This window comes from Eurosta solidaginis, chromosome 5, assembly GCF_040869045.1.
Source record: "Eurosta solidaginis isolate ZX-2024a chromosome 5, ASM4086904v1, whole genome shotgun sequence".
NCBI lineage: Eukaryota > Metazoa > Arthropoda > Insecta > Diptera > Tephritidae > Eurosta > Eurosta solidaginis.
This window is the reverse complement of record NC_090323.1, coordinates 38,902,968-38,926,804: the sequence shown is the minus strand read 5'-3', so window position 1 is coordinate 38,926,804 and position 23,837 is coordinate 38,902,968. Positions and strand designations below refer to the sequence as shown.

The 23,837-nt window shown below is 38.0% G+C and overlaps 1 protein-coding gene across 1 annotated transcript in view; it reads right to left on the bottom strand.

Moving 5' to 3' along the window:
- Window positions 1-7,557: 7,557 nt before the first annotated feature.
- Tsen34 (tRNA splicing endonuclease subunit 34) overlaps window positions 7,558-23,837 on the bottom strand; it is a 430,166-nt gene continuing 413,886 nt past the window's right edge. Inside the window, exon 6 of the mRNA XM_067757265.1 lies at window positions 7,558-7,984. Coding sequence (XP_067613366.1) covers window positions 7,844-7,984 — 141 coding nt within the window. The 3' untranslated portion in view covers window positions 7,558-7,843. The remainder of the gene's footprint in view (window positions 7,985-23,837) is intronic.

Here is a 23,837-nt window from a genome sequence, read left to right as displayed (position 1 = left end):
GTTGCACCATATCATTACTGGAGTTGAATCTTGACATAATTTACTTATATACTGTAAAGATATTAAATTTTTTGTTAAAATTTTACTTTAAAAAAATTTTTTTTTTAAAAGTGGGCGTGGTCCTTCTCCGATTTTGCTAATTTTTATTAAGCGTACATACAGTAATAAGGGTAACGTTCCTGCCAAATTACATCATGATATCTTCAACGACTGCCAAATTACAGCTTGCAAAAGTTTTAAATTACCTTCTTTAAAAAGTGGGCGGTGCCACGCCCATTGTCCAAAATTTTACTAATTTTATATTTTGCGTCATAAGTTCAACTCATCTACCAAGTTTCGTCGCTTTATCTGTCTTTTGTAATGAATTATCGCACTTTTTCGATTTTTCGAAATTTTCGATATCGAAAAAGTGGGCGTGGTTATAGTCCGATATCGTTCATTTTAAATAGCGATCTGAGATGAGTGCTCAGGAACCTACATACCAAATTTCATCAAGATAGCTCAAAATTTACTCAAGTTATCGTGTTAACGGACGGACGGACGGACGGACGGACGGACGGACGGACATGGCTCAATCAAATTTTTTTTTGATCCTGATTATTTTGATATATGGAAGTCTATATCTATCTCGATTCCTTTATATATGTACAACCAACCGTTATCCAATCAAACTTAATATACTCTGTGAGCTCTGCTCAACTGAGTATAACAAATAATCTGTTAACTAAAGACCTACGCATTTACGTGTAAGTAAAATTTGTCCAAAAAATGGGCCGGTTAAATTATTACTTCTCTTTAAAGTTTTTTGTGCGCTAACAATTGTTTTGGAACAATTTTTTTAGGCTCTTGGTACAGACAAATATAGGTAAGTGGCAACACATTTACAGTTTTGAAATGGGAAAAAGCCGTTATGATGCCGGTTGCCGTTTTGACATAAATTCGAAAACGTTTTTGGGACGTTTTTTTTCGTTTCATATATGCACAACGGGAAGTTTTCCGATTCAGCCAAGCCGTTTTTTTCCGTATTGAAAATTTATAAAGCGGGGCCACGTGCACAGTTTCAACTTTTGTGAAGTTTTTCAGCCAAAAATTTTACATTTTCGAAATAATTTAATGGGCATATTATAATCGAGCAAAGTTAACCTAGTAATAAATATAAAATAAAAATAAATGTAAGGCGCGATAATCTCTGAAGAGATCTAAGGCCGAGCTTCTCTTCCAATTTGCGTCGTGCTCCTCTTGATTTTCCCTACAAATTGGGCGGACGGGACCTACATGTTTTATGCCGGCTCCGAACGGCGTCTGCAAGGCAGATGAGTTATCACTGAGAGCTTTTCATGGCAGAAATACACCCGGAGCGCTTGCCAAACACTGCCGAGGGGCGACCCCGCTTAGAAAAATTTTCTTCTAATTGAAAAACCTTATTTCTAAAATTTTGATGTTGCTTTGCCCGGGGTGCGAACCCAGGGCATACGGTGTGGTAGGCGGAGCACGCTACCATCACACCACGGTGGCCGCCAATAGTAATAAATATAGTAGAGTAATATACGGCCTATGCAATATTTCGACCTAAAATCGAAAACGTTTTTGGGTCGTTTTTTTCCAATATAGGTAAGTGGCACCAATGGGAAACAATATTTTATTTGAACTGAAAATGAGTGAGGCTGTAGTTATCTCACCGTTCGGCGCGTACGAATATGTACATATGTAGGTGAAACATTTGAGCAACGCGACAATGCAGCTTTTGGAATTTCTAATTCAGCGGGATTTGTGTCTTAGAGCACTAACATAACCTACAGATGGCAATTTCGATATTTGCACAGATTGTTCGAATTTAAAAAAACTTTTTATATTAATTATAAACAAGTAGAGTAATAATTGTTAACAAAGATAGGCCTATGTACTGCGGCTGATCCATACGAATCGATTCGTATAACTTTTATATGATTTTACGTACGCTAACTATGCGAAACAGCCTGTCAATTGATTGTATGGAAATTTTGTTAGCGTATAAATATATATATTGTGATTGTTGGAAACAGGATGAAATGCTTAATTAATACGATCCTTTAAAACAATCAAAAATACCTCATGAAAATGTGTAGAAGCAATTTAAAATTACCCGTCAAATTAGACATTACAAATAAATTTCGCCAAATGTATGAACTGACGTCTCTTATTATATCTATCCTTTGGTACTACCCTCTGTTGTATGAAATGCAAACATTTTTCTATAGGTGCTTATGTATGTAGTAAAGTTGATTAGAAACACATATTATATGCAAATCCAAAATGTGATTTGCTTTGATATTGATTTGCTACAAACAAAGCAACACGTACATATGTATGTAGCTTAAGAAAATAATAAACGCTATTCTGTCCCGTCCTCCATTTATCATATTTTCAACTATGATATTTATTAGCGAAGTGTGACGCTTTTTGGAACAAAGGGGAGAACTGAACAAGTGCATTTCAACTAAGCAGCGTACTTTTTTGCTACACAGCGAGCTGATGTATGTACAATAGACTGGGTCGATATATTAACCGATATCGCGCTATCGATTTTTCGATAGAATTTGGGCTCAGGAAAAAAGTTCCACTACGTATACCCAAAAAAATAATTTTCGAGCCTGCGAAATTTAATTTTTTTGCCTTTTTTCCTACTAAAAAAAATTTCAGTTGATTGTAAAATTTTCGTGTATACCCTCTCCGACCCAAAAATGTCCGCTAAAAACGTTGTCGATAACAGTTTTAAAAAAAAATAAAATAAAATAAAATATAAGGTATACATATGAAAATTTTTTGGCAGGTCATGAAAAAAACCCTAAAAATCAGAGTCGAAAAAAAGTCAAAAAAATTAAATTTCGCAGGGTAGAAAATTATTTTTTTTTTTGGTATGCGTAGTGAAATTTTTTTCCTGAGCTCAAATCCTATCGAATAATCGATGGCGGGATATCGGTTAACTTTCGTCCATACAAATCGACCCACCCTAATATACATGCATACATATGAATGTTAGCGCGCGCAAATCAAAGAACGTATCTCTTTTTCAAACTTCATTGTATTTATGATTGCATGCTGAAAAACATTTCCTAGAAGTTACTAAATATTTTTCTTAAATTAAATTAAAAGGCAAAGTTTTAAATTAAATAGTTTATTATAAGTTTATCATTTTGTAAAATAATCCTTTAGACATGCCAAAAGCAAACGCCCAACCGCAAAATTTGATTGAAGAACGCCCTATTTCAAAATTTGTTCATCTCGGTATAAATTCAATACATTTTGAGCTGAGATAAGTTCTAAGATGGACGTTTTCGAAAAAAATTCTGATGTAGCGTATTTTTAAAAAGTTTTGAGGTGGGGCGTTTTAGAAAAACGTTTTGAAATAGAGTGATATTAGACTCAGCAGTCGATTTACTTAAGTACCTAATGTTATTTCAATTCTTATATTTTTGCGTTTGGTTTTCTTTCAAAGTTGTTCATTAATAAATCGTTTATAACGCTAACGAATTTAAAAGTGTTTGCATTTCATACAACAGAAAAAATACATACATGACATATCGTTAGCTTAATGTGAAAATGTGCTAAGTCACTTTTTTTGAAAAATTGTATTTTAATGCAGTTTTAAAACTGAATTCAAAATACATCGATCACAAAAAAAATATTTAAATTTTTCATGTTTACGTGCTGTGGGCAATGATGTGTAAATGTGCTAAGTCGTCAGCTGTTAAAAAAAACTGTTCTAAGTCAACCTGTCAATAATATCAATCTGAATTACTAGTCATCGTATTTATTTATTTAATTCATTCAATCTAAAAGTACAGGCTTTGTTGTTGTTGTTATATTAACGATAAAAACGCTCCCCGAAAGCTTTGGGGAGCGTTACCGCTGTTGATGGCCCTTTGCTGGATATAGATCCGGTAAGCTCCGGTAACAAAGCACTATTAAGGTACTACTATCTCGACCATCTCGGGAACGATTTATATGATCACATTAAACCTTCTAGACTATACCGCCCTCCCCACCCACTAGTTCCATGAGGAGCTTGGGGTCGCCAGAGCCTCGGTTGTCAATGAAACAGGATTCGCCACGGTTAGTTGAGTTGACAATTGGGTTGGAGGAGCTATATATTGTGCTGGAAACCACTTGAGAGGGTTGCGAACACAACCCCTTGAAATTGGATTTACCCAATTGAGACATGCCTTTGGTGTATGATAAATGCTTTGCGCTGACCATAACCTACTTAAATTTTTACATGTCGATAACTACATGCTTTCTTACAGACTTGTTAAAAATAGAAAACATTTCAAGCTTAAACTTATATAAGCTGTATTAAAATTAATAACACTACTAAATCGTTGTGCTAGATGTATAGTCATAGTTATAGGTTCATTCATAGCATAATTCGTTTTATGAGTTATTTCGATTCTATTATAATCTATTATGCCGAAAAAACGCAGTGGAATATATGGAATGAACAAAGTAGATAAATCAGAGCAATTCCTGCTAAATTTTATTACATTATAGGCAAGCATGAGTGAGATAAAAGTTCTTCTGTCATGCAAAGCCTGAAGACTAAGCAATTTGTGACTGCTGGTATATGATGGGAGGCCGTCTGGCCAGTGAAGCAAACGTAAAGCAATTTTGTAAAAAATTTTGGAACTTTCTCAAGTTTATAGGAGTTAGATTCATAGGAAGGATTCCATATTATTGAGCAATATTCAACACCACTTCTGACCACGGGTATATAAAGTGCCTTCAACGTCATAGGGTCCTTAAAGTCACTGGTGTCACGTCTACTGAATCCAACCATTGCAACAAATTTTGAAAAAACGAAATCAATGTGACTAGAAAAAGAGAGTTTGGAGTCAAAAATTACACCCAAGTCTTTAATATATTGACAACGATTAAGAGATTTAGCATTTAGTTTGTAGATAAAGTATGTGGCAGTTGTCTGTATGCAATAAGACACAACACAGCATTCGTTTGAATTTAATAATAAGTTATTGTCTGCGCAACATCCGGCAAAAGAGTCCAGATCAGAACCGTTAGAAATAAAATAAATAAATAAATGTAAGGCGCGATAACCTCCGAAGAGATTTTAGGCCGAGCTTCTCTTCCAATTTACGTCGTGCTCCTTTTTTATTTTTCCTACAAATTGGTAGGTCCCACTTGTTTTATGCCGACTCCGAACGGCATCTGCGAGTCAGATGAGTTTTCACTGACAGCTTTTCATGGGAGAAATACACTCGGAATGCTTGCCAAACACTGCCGAGGGGCGACCCCGCTTAGAAAAATGTTTTTCTATCTCTCCGCAAACGAAAATCATACTCTACAAGTCACTTATCGTACCCGTCCTGCTATATGTGGCAGAAGCATGGACCATGACAACAACAGATGAAGCGGCTTTGGGAGTGTTCGAGAGAAAAGTTCTTCGGAAGATTTATGAACCTCTACGCGTTGGCGATGGCGAGTACCGAAGAAGATTTAATGATGAGCTGTACGAGCTATACGCAGACATCAACATAGTCCAGCGAATTGAAACGCAGCGGCTGCGCTGGCTAGGCCATGTTATGAGAATGAATGATGATGCTCCGGCCAAGAAAGTATTTATATCGGAACCCGCCTATGGAAGCAGAGGTAGAGGGCGGCCCCCACTCCGTTGGAAGGACCAGGTGGAAAACGATTTAAACTCCCTTGGTGTGACCAATTGGCGCCGGTTGGCGGAGCGAAGGAGCGACTGGCGCGCCTTGTTGGACGGCCATAACCATTTAGACGGTTAATCGCCAATTAAGTAAGTAAGTAAGTTAGCATACATGATTTTTATTTATCTTTTTCAAAGCTTCTACACTCAAAAGTATTGCAATTAAGGTATCCTCATTCACAGTTTTGAAAAAAAAGGTTATTTCAAAAATTATTCAGTTTTTTTCGTCTCCTGTAAAATTCGTAAAAAGTGACTTAGCACATTTTCACATTAAGCTTTCCCACTCGGCACTTAAATGATTAAATTTCGAATTTCCTTCACATAAATACAATTTGATTCTTCATTCTGATTAAATAATGAGTTATCATAAAATTGAACAAAAGAAATAATCAAATATGAATACCTTTGATGATCATTTTTCGATCACGTTTTGGAATCATTTTTGAAGTCATTTGATGATTAAATTTTAATATTTCTTAAAAGTCAACAAAAAGAATAATCAAATATGCTTACCTTTCGATGAACAAGAACTGAATATAGTTTTTCAATCGCATTTTGAAATCATATTTGAATGAAATGTGTTTACTTTAGGTGACCAAACATTTATAATCATTTTTAATTCAGCTTTCTGAACCTTTCTGATCAAATATAGTAACTGAATAATGAGTTTTATACTTGTTAAAATTTTACTTTTCATTGAAAATCTTATTTTTTTCACATACACACATTTTTTCAATAATGAAGTTCAGAAAAAATATGTATATAAAATTTTTATTATTAAGACATTCTTCAAGACAATTTAATGCAAATGCTGCTCATGCCCGAAGATTTCCCCAACCATTTCTCCATCTTCGGCTTCCCAGATAATACATAATAGTTGGACAATACAAAAGTTGTGAGCTATTTGACCAGGTAAGTGAAACTCTCTTGACATATGTACCTGGATATGTCTTCAACATCCCGTACCGTATCGTATTTTAAGATATTGACGATCATAGCTGATGTTGGATGTTGTAGTCGCAGGTGAATATCGGTCAAGTTTGTTTGCGAGTGACCTGTGGTTCAAATAGCTCACTTCCGCATGCTTTCTTCCCCTGATGAAATAAGATTATTATGTAGTATCTTATTTTGAATGAGATATGAAGAATAAATGCATCATAATCGCATTCAAAAATGAGTCAAAATCTAAACCAAAACGATTGAAATATGTTCACGATCAGAAAATGACTGTGAAAACTAGTCAAGTATTACTCTAAAACAATTAAAGCTCAAAAAGCGTTTCGAAATATGAATCATAAATGACTATTCAAGAATAATCACATTTATGGTACATTTTTCTCCCGACGATACATTAATTTTCGAACAGAAAATGCTTTTAAATTTGAACGTTTTTAATCATCTTGGGGTATGATATTTAAATATTCAAAATTTTCAAAAAATGCTGGCTGGGTTTAAACTATACCCAGATAGCAAAAATTCAATAGATTTACTTTTTGCGGCGTAACGAAGTAAGCCGGGTACTTGCTAGTATAATATATATTGTAGCGAATTTGCTGCAAATCCTCTTATTTGCCCTTTTGCTATGTTCGTATCGCTAAACTGTTGAATAAATAACTCCAATATTGAATAATGGAAAAATGGCCTTTATTAAAATACTTCACAATAACACTCAAACTGTGCAACGAATAGCTTAATAACCAAACTGATAGCTTAAATGAAACTGACTTTCAAAATAATACTGCTATTGGTCGCTAGATATCGTCTTAGTCGTAGCTGCTTGACAACTCAAATCAAACTGAATTACAGCGCCTCTACATCTGTCGCCTTTTATACTCTTTTGGTTTCCTCGTTCGCATCTTCTAGAATCTACTAGCATTGTCCATGAGCTCTCAAACTTCTCAGCTATAACTAAAATTGCACAATTTTATACATCTTCTAGGCGCTTCCAGAATCTACTAATCCAGTAGCTCTCAAACTTCTCAGCTGTAACTACAATTGCACAATTTTATAGTTTTTCTCATTGCATACTCAGATATATGCATGTGTTAGTGCATTGACTCTCCGCTGCTCGTATACGTACATGGTACATATATGTAGACGCAGTTATTATTTCGTTTATGTAGATACATAATGATTGAATTATTGATGTGCATTCATGTCACTGCTTAGCATCGGCTTAGAGACGGCACCATTCCTTAGTTTTGCTAATATTCGTAACAATATGTATATGATCGATATTAATGATTTTTGCAGGCAATAACATATGCTGTATTTGAGCGCCTGGGAAAATTTGAATTAGCGGTTAAAATGAAGAAGAAATTTTGTTAAACATCCTGTTTGAACAATCGGTTGTATAAGAAATATTTTATATATATGACAGATCTAATCCATTTAAAAACAAGTAGGGAAGTCTAAGTTCGGGTGAAACCCAGCTGTGCACTTGAAATTCTGTTGTTTTTGTTTTGTGTGCTTAATAGTGTTACAAGTATGCGCTATAATTCATATACATATGGTTCTATTTTGAAATTATTTTTCTTCGAGTCATGGCTCCCGAAACATAGAAAATTGCTTAGTCATAAAAGTCATTTTTTTTAATTTGAAGTTTTTCCTATTTATTGTCATGAATCCACTTGGGAAATGACATACCATTGATATAAAGCTCTTTTTTGCAAAGATATAGCTTATTTTATTCGTCCACGACCATTTGAAAAAAAACCTTTAATATAAAAGTGGGCGTGGTCCTTAAACGATTTCGTTAATTTTTCTTCAAAGCATTCCTTATAGTAAAAGCAACCTCTCTGCCGAATTTTGTTACAATAGGTTTAACGATTTTTGATGTATGATTAATAATATTTGTAGAATTGATTTTATCACAAGTGGACGCTACAAAACCCATTTTAAAAAAATTTTTAAAATTTTTATCAAGAGTCTCAATATCAGCACACTCGTCAAATTTCAACATTCTAGGTGTATTATTTACTAAATAATAATTTTTTTGTGTGTTTCCAAAATGGTATATATATAAAAAGTGAGCATGGTTATTATCCGATTTCGCTCATTTTCAATACCAATCTATTCTGGGTCCAGATAAGTTCGTGTACCAAAGATGTCTCAATATTTACTCAAGTTATCGTGTTAACGGACGGAAGGACGGACATGGCTCAATCAAATTTTTTTTTCGACACTGATGATTTTGATATATGGAAGTATATATCTGTCTCGATTCCTTTATACCTGTACAACCAACCGTTATCCAGTCAAAGTTATAACACCCTGTGTATAAGTACAGCAGGGTATAAAAAAACAATGTATGGCTTATATGTAAAAATCCTGTGAAGCTTGGACTTCTAGCAGTTAAGAAGAGAAATAAATGACAAAAACCCTACTATTTGAAAAATCGGTTGTATGGGGGTATATGCTATAGTGGTCCGATCTGGCCAATTCCGACAAATGATTATATGGTCACCCAAATATACCAGATCGCCAAATTTATTGAGATAGTTATCTCAAAAATTGAGGGACAAGTTTGCGTTCAAACAGACAGACAGACGGACATGGATCAATAAATTCATCCTGAGCATTTCGGTATACTTATTGATGGGTCTATCGCGTCTTTTTTAAGGACTTACAATTTTGAGATTCGTGACAAACTAAATATACCAATTAATTTTCATGAAAGGTATGAAGACGTGAAAGATAGTGGAGACAGTGTAGATTCAAATATAAGATTTATAATATCTTAACTCATGAAACTTGCAGTTTAGACATAATTTCAAAAATTAATAACAGTAACTTGAACTCGGGAAAATATTTATTTAAGCACAGCTGAAAATTAGACAATGCTACCGTGTACAAATTCATGCTTCAATCACAAGAAGTTTGCTCTGCTGACAAATTTTTTGACAATTGCAGCCATTTTGTTCCCAAATCGAGTTGACATCCATTATATGTGTTGTTTCTTTGCGATTTTTCGAAAAATATTAATAGTAGAAATAGGAAGCAATTAGTTTACAAATACCCGATAAGTACTGACTACAATTGTAACAAGTAAGGAAGGCTAAGTTCGGGTGTAACCGAACATTACATACTCAGTTGAGAGCTATGGAGACAAAATAAGGAAAATCACCATGTAGGAAAATGAACCTAGGGTAACCCTGGAATGTGGTTGTATGACATGTGTATCAAATGGAAGGCATTAAAGAGTATTTTAAGAGAGAGTAGGCCATAGTTCTATGGATGGACGCCATTTAGGGATATCGCCATAAAGGTGGACCAGGGCTGACTCTTGAATGTGTTTGTACGATATGGGTATCAAATGAAAGGTGATAATGAGTATTTTAAAAGGGAATGGGCTTTAGTTCTATAGGTGAACGCCTTTTCGAGAAATCGCCATAAAGGTGGACCAGGGGTGACTCTAGAATATGTTTGTACGATATGGGTATCAAATGAAAGCTGTTAATGAATATTTTGAAAAGCAGTGATCCTTAGTTCCATAGGTGGACGCCGTTTCGAGATATCGCCATAAAGGTGGACCAGGGGTGTCTCTAGTTGTACGATATGGGAATCAAATGAAAGGTGTTACTGAGCATTTTAAGGGGGAGTGGGCATTAGGTCTATAGGTGCACGCCTTTTCGAAATGTCGCCATTAGGGTGGGCCAGGGGTGACTCTAGAATGTGTTTGTATGATATGGGTATCAAATGAAAGATGGTAATGAGTATTTTAAAAGGGAGTAATCTTTAGTTCTATAGGTGGACGCCTTTTCGAGATATCGCCATAAAGGTGGACCAATAAATGTTTGTACGATATGGGTATCAAACGAAAGGTGCTACTGAGCATTTTAAGAGGAAGTGGGCATGAGGTCTATAGGTGGACGCCTTTTCGAGGTATCGTCATTAGGGTGGGCCAGGGGTGACTCTAGAATGTGTTTGTACGATATGGGTATCAAACGAAAGGTGTTACTGATCATTTTAAGATGGAGTGGGCATTAGGTCTATGGACGCCTTTTCGAGATATCGCCATTAGGGTGAGCCAGGGGTGACTCTAGAATGTTTGTACGATATGGGTATCAAACGAAAGGTGTTACTGAGCATTTTAAGAGGGAGTGGGCGTTAGGTCTATAGGTGGACGCCTTTTCGAGATACCGCCATTAGGGTGGGAAAGGGGTGACTCTAGAATGTTTTTGTACGATATGGGTATCAAATGAAAGGTGGTAATGAGTATTTTAAAAGGGAGTAATCCTTAGTTCTATAGGTGGACGCCTTTTCGAGATATCGCCATAAACGTGGACCAAGGGTGACTCTAGAATGTTTGTACGATATGGATATCAAACGAAAGGTGTTACTGAGCATTTTAAGAGGGAGTGGGCATTAGGTCTATAGGTGGACGCCTTTTCGAGATATCGCCATTAGGGTGGGCCAGGGGTGACTCTAGAATGTTTGTACGATATGGGTATCAAACGAAAGGTGTTACTGAGCATTTTAAGAGGGAGTGGGCATTAGGTCTATAGGTGGACGCCTTTTCGAGATATCGCCATTAGGGTGGGCCAGGGTGACTCTAGAATGTGTTTGTACGATATGGGTATCAAATGAAAGGTGGTAATGAGTATTTTAAAAGGGAGTAATCCTTAGTTCTATAGGTGGACGCCTTTTCGAGATATCGCCATAAAGGTGGACCAAGGGTGACTCTACAATGTTTGTACGATATGGGTATCAAACGAAAGGTGTTACTGAGCATTTTAAGAGGGAGTGGGCATTAGGTCTATATGTGGACGCCTTTTCGAGATATCGCCATTAGGGTGGACCAGGGGTGACTCTAGAATGTTTGTACGATATGGGTATCAAACGAAAGGTGTTACTGAGCATTTTAAGAGGGAGTGGGCATTAGGTCTATAGGTGGACGCCTTTTCGAGATATCGCCATTAGGGTGGGCCAGGGGTGACTCTAGAATGTTTGTACGATATGGGTATCAAACGAAAGGTGTTACTGAGCATTTTAAGAGGGAGTGGACATTAGGTATATAGGTGGTCGCCTTTTCGAGATATCGCCATTAGGGTGGGCCAGGGGTGACTCTAGAATGTTTGTACGATATGGGTATCAAACGAAAGGTGTTACTGAGCATTTTAAGAGGGAGTGGGCATTAGGTGTATAGGTGGACGCCTTTTCGAGATATCGCCATTAGGGTGGGCCAGGGTGATTCTAGAATGTGTTTGTACGATATGGATATCAAATTAAAAGTATTAATGAGGGTTTTAAAAGCGAGTGGCCCTTAGATGTATATGTGAAGGCGTTCTCGCGATATCGACCAAAATGTGGACCAGGTGATCCAGAAAATCATCTGTCGGGTACTGCTAATTTATTTATATATGCAATACCACTAACAGTATTCCTACCAAGATTCCAAGGGCTGTTGATTTCGCCTTGTAGAACTTTTTCATTTTCTTCTACTTAATATGGTAGGTGTCACACCCATTTTACAAAGTTTTTTCCAAAGTTATATTTTGCGTCAATAAACCAATCCAGTTACCATGTTTCATCCCTTTTTTCGTAGTTGGTATAGAATTATAGCATTTTTTTCATTTTTCGTAATTTTCGATATCGATAAAGTGGGCGTGGTTATGGTCGGATTTCGGCCATTTTTATACCAAGATAAAGTGAGTTCAGATAAGTACGTGGGCTAAGTTTAGTAAAGATATATCGGTTTTTGCTCAAGTTATTGTGTTAACGGCCGAGCGGAAGGACAGACGGTGGACTGTGTATAAAAACTGGGCGTACCTTCCACCGATTTCGCCCATTTTCACAGAGAACAGTTACCGTCACAGAATCTATGCTCCTACCAAATTTGAGAAGGATTGGTAAATTTTTGTTCGACTTATGGCATTAAAAGTATTCTAGACAAACTAAATGAAAATGGGCGGAGCCACGCCCATTTTGAAATTTTCTTTTATTTTTGGATTTTGTTGCATCATATCATTACTGGAGTTGAATTTTGACTTAATTTACTTATATACAGTAAAGATATTAACTTTTTTGTTAAAATTTGAATTAAAAAAAAATTTTTTTTAAAAAGTGGGCGTGTTCTTCATCCAATTTTGCTAATTTTTATATAGCGCATATATAGTAATAGTAGTAACGTTCCTGCCAAATTTCATCATGATATCTTCAACGACTGCCAAATTACAGCTTGCAAAACTTTTAAATTACCTTCTTGTAAAAGTAGGCGGTGCCACGCCCATTGTCCAAAATCTTACTAGTTTTCTATTCTGCGTCATAACGTCAACCCATCTACCAAGTTTCATCGCTTTAACCGCCTTTGGCAATGAATTATCGCATTTTTTCGGTTTTTCGAAATTTTCGATATCGAAAAAGTGGGCGTGGTTATAGTCCGATATCGTTCATTTTAAATAGCGATCTGAGATGAGTGCTCAGGAACCTACATACCAAATTTCATCAAGATACCTCAAAATTTACTCAAATTATCGTGTTAACGGACGGACGGACGGACGGAAATGGCTCAATCAAATTTTTTTTCGATCCTGATTATTTTGATATATGGAAGTCTATATCTATCTCGATTCCTTTATATATGTACAACCAACCGTTATCCAATCAAACTTAATATACTCTGTGAGCTCTGCTCAACTGAGTATAAAAAGATTGAGTCAATTTGTCAAGGGAGATAAGATTCTGCCTAGCGATAGTAAGCAACTGAAAGCTCACAGTCATCGTTTGGGCTGCCAATTCAGCTATTCTAAGTAATTTTACAAATTCGAATTCTATTTCGACTGCTGAGTGGAGTACCATACTATCTCGGCTGACGTTTTGACACATCAGTCAGAAAACTTAAAAAAAATGCTCTATGTCAGAATCTGTTTCAAAAACATCCGAACTGAGCTTCCTCCATTCGATCTTGGTATCGGTCACCAAGCCCGACACTACCCGCTCCGTGATCGAAGTGTGTATGCTGTCTGCTGGCTTCTCCAAACCATCTTCCGATGGGAAATGTGTATCGAAAAGCACATCAAGGGATTCGTCACTATTACGTGACCATTCCATGTTCTCTTTCCTTATTGTCCCTGGAGAATGTTTCCCCGTGCTAGGATTTGTTTCAACTGTGCTGTTTTGCTGGAGCACTCTATGTCCGTACAGAAACTTTTCAGAAGAAGATCATTTTGAATTTTTAAAAAGCGCCGAATGGCAAAAGTAGAAGCGACTAACGGTTTTTAGGACGCCCAGAATCGTTTAAACGGATAATTTAATTAAATAAACTTTACGTGAGTACATTAGGTTAGTTAAATTATGGAGATGTTTCGGACTTTAGGGTAAAAAAGGGGGAATAAGAATTCCTCCGCTTCCCTCGAAATACGAAATAAAAACCGATATGAGATTCCTTGTTTATCCAAATAACTGAAAAGTGTATGACACCTGCACCAAGCACAGATATCAGCTGATCTTTAGGCCGAGCAGTTCTACAAGCTGTCATACAAAGCGACTCTGCAAAGCAACTGTCAAGAAAACTCAATAACAGAAATTAATTTTGCGAGTATGTCGAATAGTGGGCGACCATTGGATAATTTACAACATTATGATAATATGACGTGTTATGACACTTATGAATACACTAATTATGACAAGCACACTCACTGAGTGTCACTCAGCCTACTATTACACAACATACGTCAGATTGGAATCATCATAAATAAATTGGAACTGGAAAGAGGATAAACTAAATTTATTTACTAGATATTGCAATGAATTTACTTGCAATTCTCTTATTTGCCCTTTTGCTAAGTTCGAATCACTAAACTGTTGAATAAATAACTCCAATATGTAATAATGCAAAATGGCCTTTATTAAAGTACTTCACAATAACACTCAAACTGTGCAACGAATAGCTTGCTTAATAACCAAACTGATTGATAGCTCAAATGAAACTCTACTATTCAAAATAATACTGCTCTTGCTCGCTCGTCCCGATCAGACAAATCTCTCGATCTAAACGCTGCTAGCATCGCCAAATGTACCACTCTTTTATTTCGTGATATCCCAATTGCTTGTATGCGGTAGACGACACCACTGATCGTCTTCACAACTCTGTACGGGCCTTCCCAACTGCACCGATATTTGGATGGAACACCTTTCCGCCGGTAAGGGTTGTATAGCAGTACCAAATCTCCCTCCCGGAAACCTTCCAAATTATTTTCCTTGTCGTACCTGTGTTTCATCTTACTACTCATTATCCTGGATCGTTCCCTCGCACTCTGTTGCTTGGCCAATGAACTACTTCGCAGAGCTGGCGCTTGACGAATTGGCATCGCATAATCAGTATCGTTCCCACGTTTCACAACAGTAGTGCGCTCCGGCTTGAAACTACCCTCGCATTCTTTCTCGGAAATTTGTTGCTTCGTTTTCCTGCGTCTTTTAGGTTTTGTCAATGCCAGTGTTTCTCTCGCAGGTACTTTTGGTTTTGCTTTATTTGGCCCATTCGACCTATTAACCTTTGCCTTTGACTTCCGTGGTTTTTGTCGAGTCTTCTCCACCAGTACTCGATTACTACTGAATCCTTTCCGCAAACTGAAGTTAAGTGGTATATCCTGGTTCTCATAACGCATGCTTCCTGCAAAATTCTTGCAGTCGTTTTAGTGCGTCCATTTGGGTTTGTCAATGCCGGTGTTTTTCTCGCAGGTACTTTTGATTTCGCTTCGTTTGGCCCATTCGTTTCATCAACTTTTACCTTTGACTTTCGTGGCCTTTGTCGACTTTTCTCCACCAGTACTCGATTACTGCTGAAACCTTTTTCCAAGCTGAAGTTAATTGGCACATCCTGGTTCTTATAATGCATCACCCTTCTCTGCATATCGATCTTGATGTCATGGTCAACCAAGAAGTCCACTCCCAATATGACTTCTTCAACGATCTTCGCCACAACGAATTTGTGTAGAACCGTTACCTTTCCAATCAAGACTTCACATATCACTTCTCCCTGAACTTGGTTATGCTCGCCAGTGACCGTACGCAACTTTGCTCCAGGTAACGGTTTTATTCTCCTGTTGACCAAGTCAGATCGGATCAAGGAATGAGATGCGCCCGTATCTACAGTCAGTACACGTTCTGTACCATCCACATTCCCTCTCACGGTAGGACTGCTTGATTTCCTTCAAATTTGCGACACAGATATCACAGGACATTCAATAGCCGGGGCAAGTTTTCGTTCTTTACATCCAACACGCTCTTGCTCATTTCCGCCAGCTTTGCGTTTACGGCCACCCACATTGTTGGAACTATTAGGACCAAGATCGCAATGACGTGCAATGTGACCTGGGTTGCCGCACTTGAAACATTTAATAACTCCAGCATTCTTCTGTTGAGATCCTTTCAGTGCTTCCAAAATTGTGTCTACCCACTCTGGCCTTTCTATTTCCACACGGCGTGCTTTGAAAACTGGCTTACACAGAAGCGACGCTGTTTCCTGAATCAGAGCTTGTGACACCGTTTCTGCGAATGTTGGCTTTGGGTTTGCGTATGTAGCTCGCTTTGTTTCGACGTATCGCATGCCATTTATAAAGCTCTGAATCTTTACCCTTTCAGTGTATTCCACGGGTGCGTCCGCATTCGCTAAATGTGCTAGCCTTTCAATATCCGACGCAAACTCTTGCAATGTTTCACCAAGCTTTTGGAAGCGGTTCAGCAACTCCATTTGGTATATCTGTTTCCTGTGTTCGCTTCCGTATCGCCGTTCTACAGCAGCCATCAATGCGTCATAACTGTTCCGTTCGTACTCTGGAATAGTCTGTAAGATTTCGGCAGCTGGTCCTTTCAATGCTACGAAGAGTGCGGCAACTTTATCTTCCACATTCCAGTTGTTCACTGCTGCGGTCTTCTCAAACTGTAGCTTAAAGACCTGGAAAGGAACAGAACCGTCAAAGGATGGTGTTTTTACCTTCGTATTGCTTGCTGAAATAACTGGGCGATTTAGTTGCAGCTCCTGTATACGACCTTTTAAAGCATCTACCTCAGCCTCGATTTTGTTCTCAAACTGCATTATTTTTTCGTCCATACGGGCTTCTAGTTGTACAGAGATCTGCGATGATACCTGTGCTGAAATTTGTCCCGACATTTCGGATATACGTGCCTCCTGTGCTTCAATCCTGGATGCTATTTGTGACGACATTTCGGATATACGTGCCTCCTGTGTTTCAATCCTGGATGTTATTTGTGACGACATTTCGGATATACGTGTCTCCTGTGATTCCATTTGGGATACCATATATGTCTTCTGTTCTGCCAGTTGAGTTTCCATCTTGGATGTAATACGTGTCTCTTGGGATTCCATCTGTGATGACATATATGTTTTCTGTTCTTCTAGTTGAGATGACATATACGTTTTCTGTTCTTCTAGTTGAGATGACATTGTCGATGTTGGAGCAGATATTGCAGCCAAAATCATGTTCAACTCTGTGCACGTAACTGTCTGCGATGTTTCGTTTTTCTCTTCAATATTTGTTGTTGTCTCGTCCCCATCAGGATAAAAGACATACTCGTCCACATCAATTCCTTCTGCTTCCATTGCCTCTCTTAGCCGTACCTGAAGTTCGAGTTTAACGCCGCTTGTATTCAATCCACGGCTCTCCAACTCCTTCTTCAGTTGGTAGATCTTCAATTCACTGAACTTTGCCATGTCCTTGTTGTCCTCTGGAATTTATTCAACAGTTCCTTTTCTGACACCAATTGTAACGAATTTACTTGCAGTTCTCTTATTTGCCCTTTTGCTAAGTTCGAATCACTAACCTGTTGAATAAATAACTCCAATATGTAATAATGCAAAATGGCCTTTATTAAAGAACTTCACAATAACACTCAAACTGTGCAACGAATAGCTTGCTTAAGAACCAAACTGATTTATAGCTCAAATGAAACTCTAATATTCAAAATAATACTGCTCTTGCTCGCTAGGTAGCGTCTTAATCGAAATCTCAAATCAAACTGAATTCCAGCGCCTCTACACTTGTTGCCTTTTATACTCTTTGATTTCAATGTTCGCATCTTCTAGGCGCTTCCAGAATCTACTAGTCCATCAGCTCTCAAACTTCTCAGCTGTAACTACAATTGCACAATTTTATAGCTTTTCTCATTGCATACTTTCAGGAGTATCTCAGATATATGCATGTGTTTGTGCATTGAATCTCCGCTGCTCGTATACGTACATGGTACATATGTGTAGACGCAATTATTGTTTCGTTTATGTAGATACATAATGATTGAATTATTGATGTGAATTCGCGTCACTGCTTAGCATCGGCTTAGAGATAGCAGCACCCCTTAGTTTTGCTAATATTTGTAACAATATTGTGATCTCTCAGTCTCATATTTTAAATGACTCTAAAACGAGTCATCATTTGCCATCACTGTCGGCGGTCTAATTGCTCTTCTAATAGAGACTCCAATATCTTTAATTACAAGATTTTCCATGCAATTACTGTCATAATTTTTTTCAACAACAAACAAATGAATGATTAATCATCGTAGGTGAATAAAACGGCAAAATAATATGTAGGCAGACAAACAACAAATTAGAAGTGCAAGCAGAATTAGAATGCAACATAAAATAAAGAAATTATTAAAAAAGAATTTTAATTTTATTTTTACATTATACAAAAAATGTATTTATTATTTATGTGCTATCAACAGAGTTGCATTTACTGCTTGCGAATGATAGTTTAACATGAAAATCGTTTTGTTGCAAATAACTGCAAATGAGCCTGCTGCTTGCAACGTTTTGTTAGATAGCGCCAAGAAGGGGCGGGCAGGATTTGTGTTAGACTTTGACAGCCAGCAGGCGCGGTTGCAGTTGTTTGAGGTATGGGCGGAGCTAAATTGAAATTAAAGAATTTAAAAAAATAAAATACTTGTGGAATTTGCAAAACAAATCAACAATTAAAAGGAGAAAAAGAAAACAAGAAACAAATTAATAGAAGCAAAAAACATGAATTACAAACTTGCACGCTTAGCTGCATGCAACACGCATGCTTCTCGCGCTATTAGACGAGCTTTGCAACCCAATGAGCGCGAAGCTTGCGGATGATTTACTGATCTTTAATGGGCAAATTAATTTTGTATTGCAACAAAACTCTTAAGCAATAAATGATATTTTTATACCCAGCTGTACTTGAACACACGGTCCGTCTGTCTCCGCGTCCGTTGACACGATAACTTGAGAAAATATTGAGATATCTTCACCAAATACATATATACGATATACGGGCTTATCTTGACCCAGAAATTGAAAATAAGCGAAATCGGACGATAACCACGCCTACTTTTTCGATGTCGAAAATTTAAAAAAATGGAAAAATTTAGTTAATTTAAAAACAAATACTCCAAAAGTTGCCGGAATAGTATCAAAAAAGTCCCGAAATGGCAACGACACGTTTGTAAACTGATCCAGAGAGCTACACAGAATTGATCCCTTAAGGGAAATAGTCCCGAAAAAGTTCCGGAATTACCCTGACGGGCTCTCGGACGGATCTCAAACATCCAGAAAATATCCCGGAAGGGTCCCTAAACTATCCCGACATAGACGGATCCCGAAAACTATCCAGAAATGATGCCGGAAGAGTACCCACATAATCCCGAAATGACCCAGACGGGATCCAGAAATGATCCTGAAGGGTTCTGAAAATGTCCCGAAATAACCCCGACGGGATCGCAGATGGATTCCGAAAACTATCCAGAAATGATCGCGAAAGAGTCCCGAAATGACTCTGACGGGATCCCAGACGGGTCGCGGAAATCATCCAGAAATGATGACGGAAGGGTCTCAAAATCATCCCGAAAAAGTTCTGAAATTACCCTAACGGGATCTCGAAATCCATCCAGAAATGGTACCGGAAGGATCCCCAAATGATCACGGAATAGTCCCGAAATAGCTCCGACGGAATCCCGAAAATCATTCAGAAATTATCCCTGAAGGGTCCCAAAATGATCCCTAAATAGTCCCGAAATTATCCCGTAGGGATGCCGGACAGATCCCGAAAACTATGCAGAATTGATCTCTGCAGGGTACGCAAATGATCCCGAAATAGTTCAGAAAAATTCCCCAAATAACCCCGACGGGATGCCGGACGGATCCCGAAACCCATCCAGAAATGATCCCGAAATAGTTCCGAAAAAGTCCTGTAATGAACCCGATAGTATCCCGCAAGGATCCAGAAATGATCCCGAAAAAATTCTGAAATGACCACGACGGGATCCCGTACGACTCCAGAAATGATCTCGGAAGGGTTCCTAAATGATTCCTGAAATGGACCAGAAAAGTCCCGAAATTACCCCCACACGGCTTCCGAAAACCATCCAGAAATCAATCCTGAAGGGTCCCCAAATGATCCCGGAGTAGTACTGAAAAAGTCCCGGCATTACCTCGAAGGAATCCAGGTCGGACTCCCGAAAACCGTCCAGAAATGATGCCGGAAATGGGGACCTTTGATAATCCCGCAATATTCCCGAAATGACCCTGACGGCACAACTTTGGATTATTTATTATTTCTCAATCATTGCTGTATTATTTCGTTTTAGATTTAAGTTTTTTAAGAATCCTATAGGAATCATTTCATGACTGTTTCGTGATCAAATACGGGATGTTGCGGCATAATTTCGAAATTTTTTCCCAGCTTTAAGGACTATCTCGTAATCACTTACGGCTTCTTTTCGAGATCGTTACAGGAAACATATCAAGACGTTATTTCCTTTGTACGATGTACCTATAACTTGATATTGCACGACGAACGTTTGGAAGTCTGATAAAGCGAAATATTTGCGACAAAGTAATTTGGTGACCATTGGCCATTACCTAAAATTTTACTGGACGCCATAGCAATCGGATCACACGCTAATTCTTCTCTGTATGAAATATTTTTTTAATTAGAAAGTAAATATTATCTAGCGAACAGAGGGTTTTAATTACTAATTCCTTTGTTTATTCAACTGAAAAGAACACAAAAGAATTGCTAACGAGAAATTAATTTAGTTTGCCACTGAGCCGTGAGAATAAATATAAATAAGGAAACGTTTTTTCTTCAAGTTTTCAGAAATTTTGTATGAAAACAACTTAAAAATGTATGTTAAGTCTATAAAAAACAAAACTTTATTTTCTAATCATTAGGGCCATTGTCTTGTTAAAGAATCTAAAACATAAAGAAACACGTGCGGTTATATACATGACATAATCCCAAATGGCATAGCCCCAAGTTTTTTACTTGAGATTATATCACTGCTTATGAGGTGCCATAATCCCGATTGGGATAATGTGACTTCTGAGTCTAAAACGAAGATTTACATAAACAACCTTGGGGTTCTAAGTAGTTTGCTACTTTTAGGATCTATTAACTTCAAGAAGTTTACCAAGATTTTTCGGGCGACAGTCACCTTTTGACCCATCATGTTGATTTTGGCCTTACCGATTTTTTTTTTTAATAGAAATATATTTTTATGTGGAAGAAATTACACTCATTTAACATTTGGTGTCAAAACAGCACTTTGTGGTGTTATTCTACATAAAAAATTAAAATTATGGTCAATCACACCAAACACTTTAACATTGCACTATTTTGGTGCTAAATTTGAAAGTATACCAAAAATAAGTGTATTTATCATTCCACTGGGTAGCCAGGGAACAGCCGTGGTGAGCTGATCCTGGCTTGGCCACCCTGACATCCTGGCTTGGCCACCCTGACATAAGGGCTAGCTGGAGGATTTTCATTGCAGCCTTTCGACGTATAGATTTCCTTGGCTGCGACGATATAATGCTCTAAGTCGAGGTAAGGCCCTCGTATTGTGAGCACATCTAAAACCTAAAACACTAGAGGCATGCCGCCCGTCTACCACAAGATCTGATTGCGTGTATTTCGATCGGAGGACAACCATGTAGCTACATGTATATTTTTATGCATGAACCTCATGCTGGATATGACCATTTTCATGTCGGGGGCAGCGCTCGCGTGTGCATTCTAAACGTTCATAGAAGGCACCTTTCACCTCATTGTCTTTCTCCTCTGTCGGTGAATGATATATTGAAAATTTTTGCTTTTATTCGGATAGCGGCGAGACGTGAACACCAGTACTTAGCAACAAAGTCCCTCTCCCACCACGATTCCGGCTCTGCGCTTATTTGTATGGCCGCTCCTGTAGATATCACAATTTTTAATCTTCTTCCTTCGTTGCTTGGTCCAGCGAATTTCTTGGCTGGTGGGGATATTGGATTTTGTTTTGAGAAGGACTTCAACCAGCCGCGCATCTGCCATAATCCCATTCCCGAGAAGTTCCCAAAATAACCCTGACGGGATCCCAGACGGATTGCGAAAACTATCCAGAAATGATCCCGGAAGAGTCCCAAAGTGATCCCAAAATAGTCCCGAAAAAGTCCCGAAATTACCCTGACGGAATCACGAAAACCATCCACAAATGATTCCGGAAGGGTCCCCAAGTGACCCAGACGGGATCCCGAAAACCATCCAGAAATGATACGGGAAAGGTCCCGAAATGTTCACGAAGTAGTACCGAAATGACCCTGACGGGATCCCGAGAACCATCTAGAAAGGATCCCGTAAAAGTCCTGAAATGACCCAGATATAGTCCAGAAAAAACCCCGAAAATCATCCATAGGTGTTTCCGGAAGGATCCCCAAATACTCCCGAAATGACGGGATTTTGCACCAGAAGCTGATAGGGGGGGGGGGGGGGGGGGGGGAGAGTGACGGCAGGTGTTGACTTTGCAAGCCCACGACTTATTTGACCCATTGAGTTTGTAATATTGGTGCAGGTCAGTATACTTAAAGTTATAATGCGTAAAAATGATTAAAAAGTAATTGCTCGAGGGTTCGTCGCCCGGCTCCCCTTTTCATTTCAGAAAAGTTTTAGCCAGTAGACTATTATCTATCTGCGTCCCAAATGTCATCAAAATCCGTGCAGTCGTTCTGGCGTAATTCAGTCACAAAGACGAAAAAATATAACTAAGTTATAACTGTTCCTAAGGGGCGTGGACCTCTCCCCCTTTCAGAAACATATAGCTAGTAGATCCTTCTACATTATTGGATATATGTGTGCCAAATTTCATCCGAATCCGTCCAGCCGCTCTTGTGTGCTTGGGTCGCAAAGACAAACGTCCGGACATCCAAACATCCAAAACTTCGCATTTTAATATTAATAAGATTGGACAGCCGTATAACACTTGCAACACAAAGCAAACAACAACAGCGTTTCAAGTGCACAGTTACGTATGTATTGTTCGGTTACACCCGAACATAGCCTTCCTTACTTTTTATACTCAGCGTGCTTTGCACACAGAGTGTATTAACTTTGATTGGATAACGGTTGGTTGTACAGGTATATAGGAATCGAGATAGATATAGACTTCCATATATCAAAATCATCAGCATCAAAAAAAAATTTGATTGAGCCATGTCCGTCCGTCCGTCTGTCCGTTAACACGATAACTTGAGTAAATTTTGAGGTATCTTAATAAAATTGTTATGTAGGTTCCTGGGCACTCATCTCAGATCGCTATTTAAAATGAACGATATCGGACTATAACCACGCCCACTTTTTCGATATCGAAAATTTGGAAAAATCGAAAAGGGCGATAATTCATTACCAAAGTCGGATAAAGCGATGAAACTTGGTAGGTGGGTTGACCTTATGATGCAGAATCGATAATTAGTACAATTTTGGACAACGGGCGTGGCACCGCCCACTTTTAAAAGAACGTAATTTCAAAGTTTTGAAAGCTGTAATTTCGCAGCCGTTGAAGATATGATGAAATTTGGCAGGACCATTACTCCTATTACTATATATGTGCTTAATAAAAATTAGCAAAATCTGATGAAGAACACGCCCAGTTTAAAAAAAAAATTTTTTAAAGTAAAATTTTAAGAAAAAATTCAATACATTTACAGTATATACGTAAACTAGCAGACCCGGCAGACGTTGTTCTGCCCTAAATTTGGCCTATCTGCATACATTTTAATAAGTTTTTCCGTCTAATTCTGCCCTATCCCTCTACACTTTTCTTTCTTTTTATTCACTCCTCCCTCCGTCTTTTTCGCTTCATCTCCATCTTCGCCTCATTCTATGTCTTTCTCAGTCTC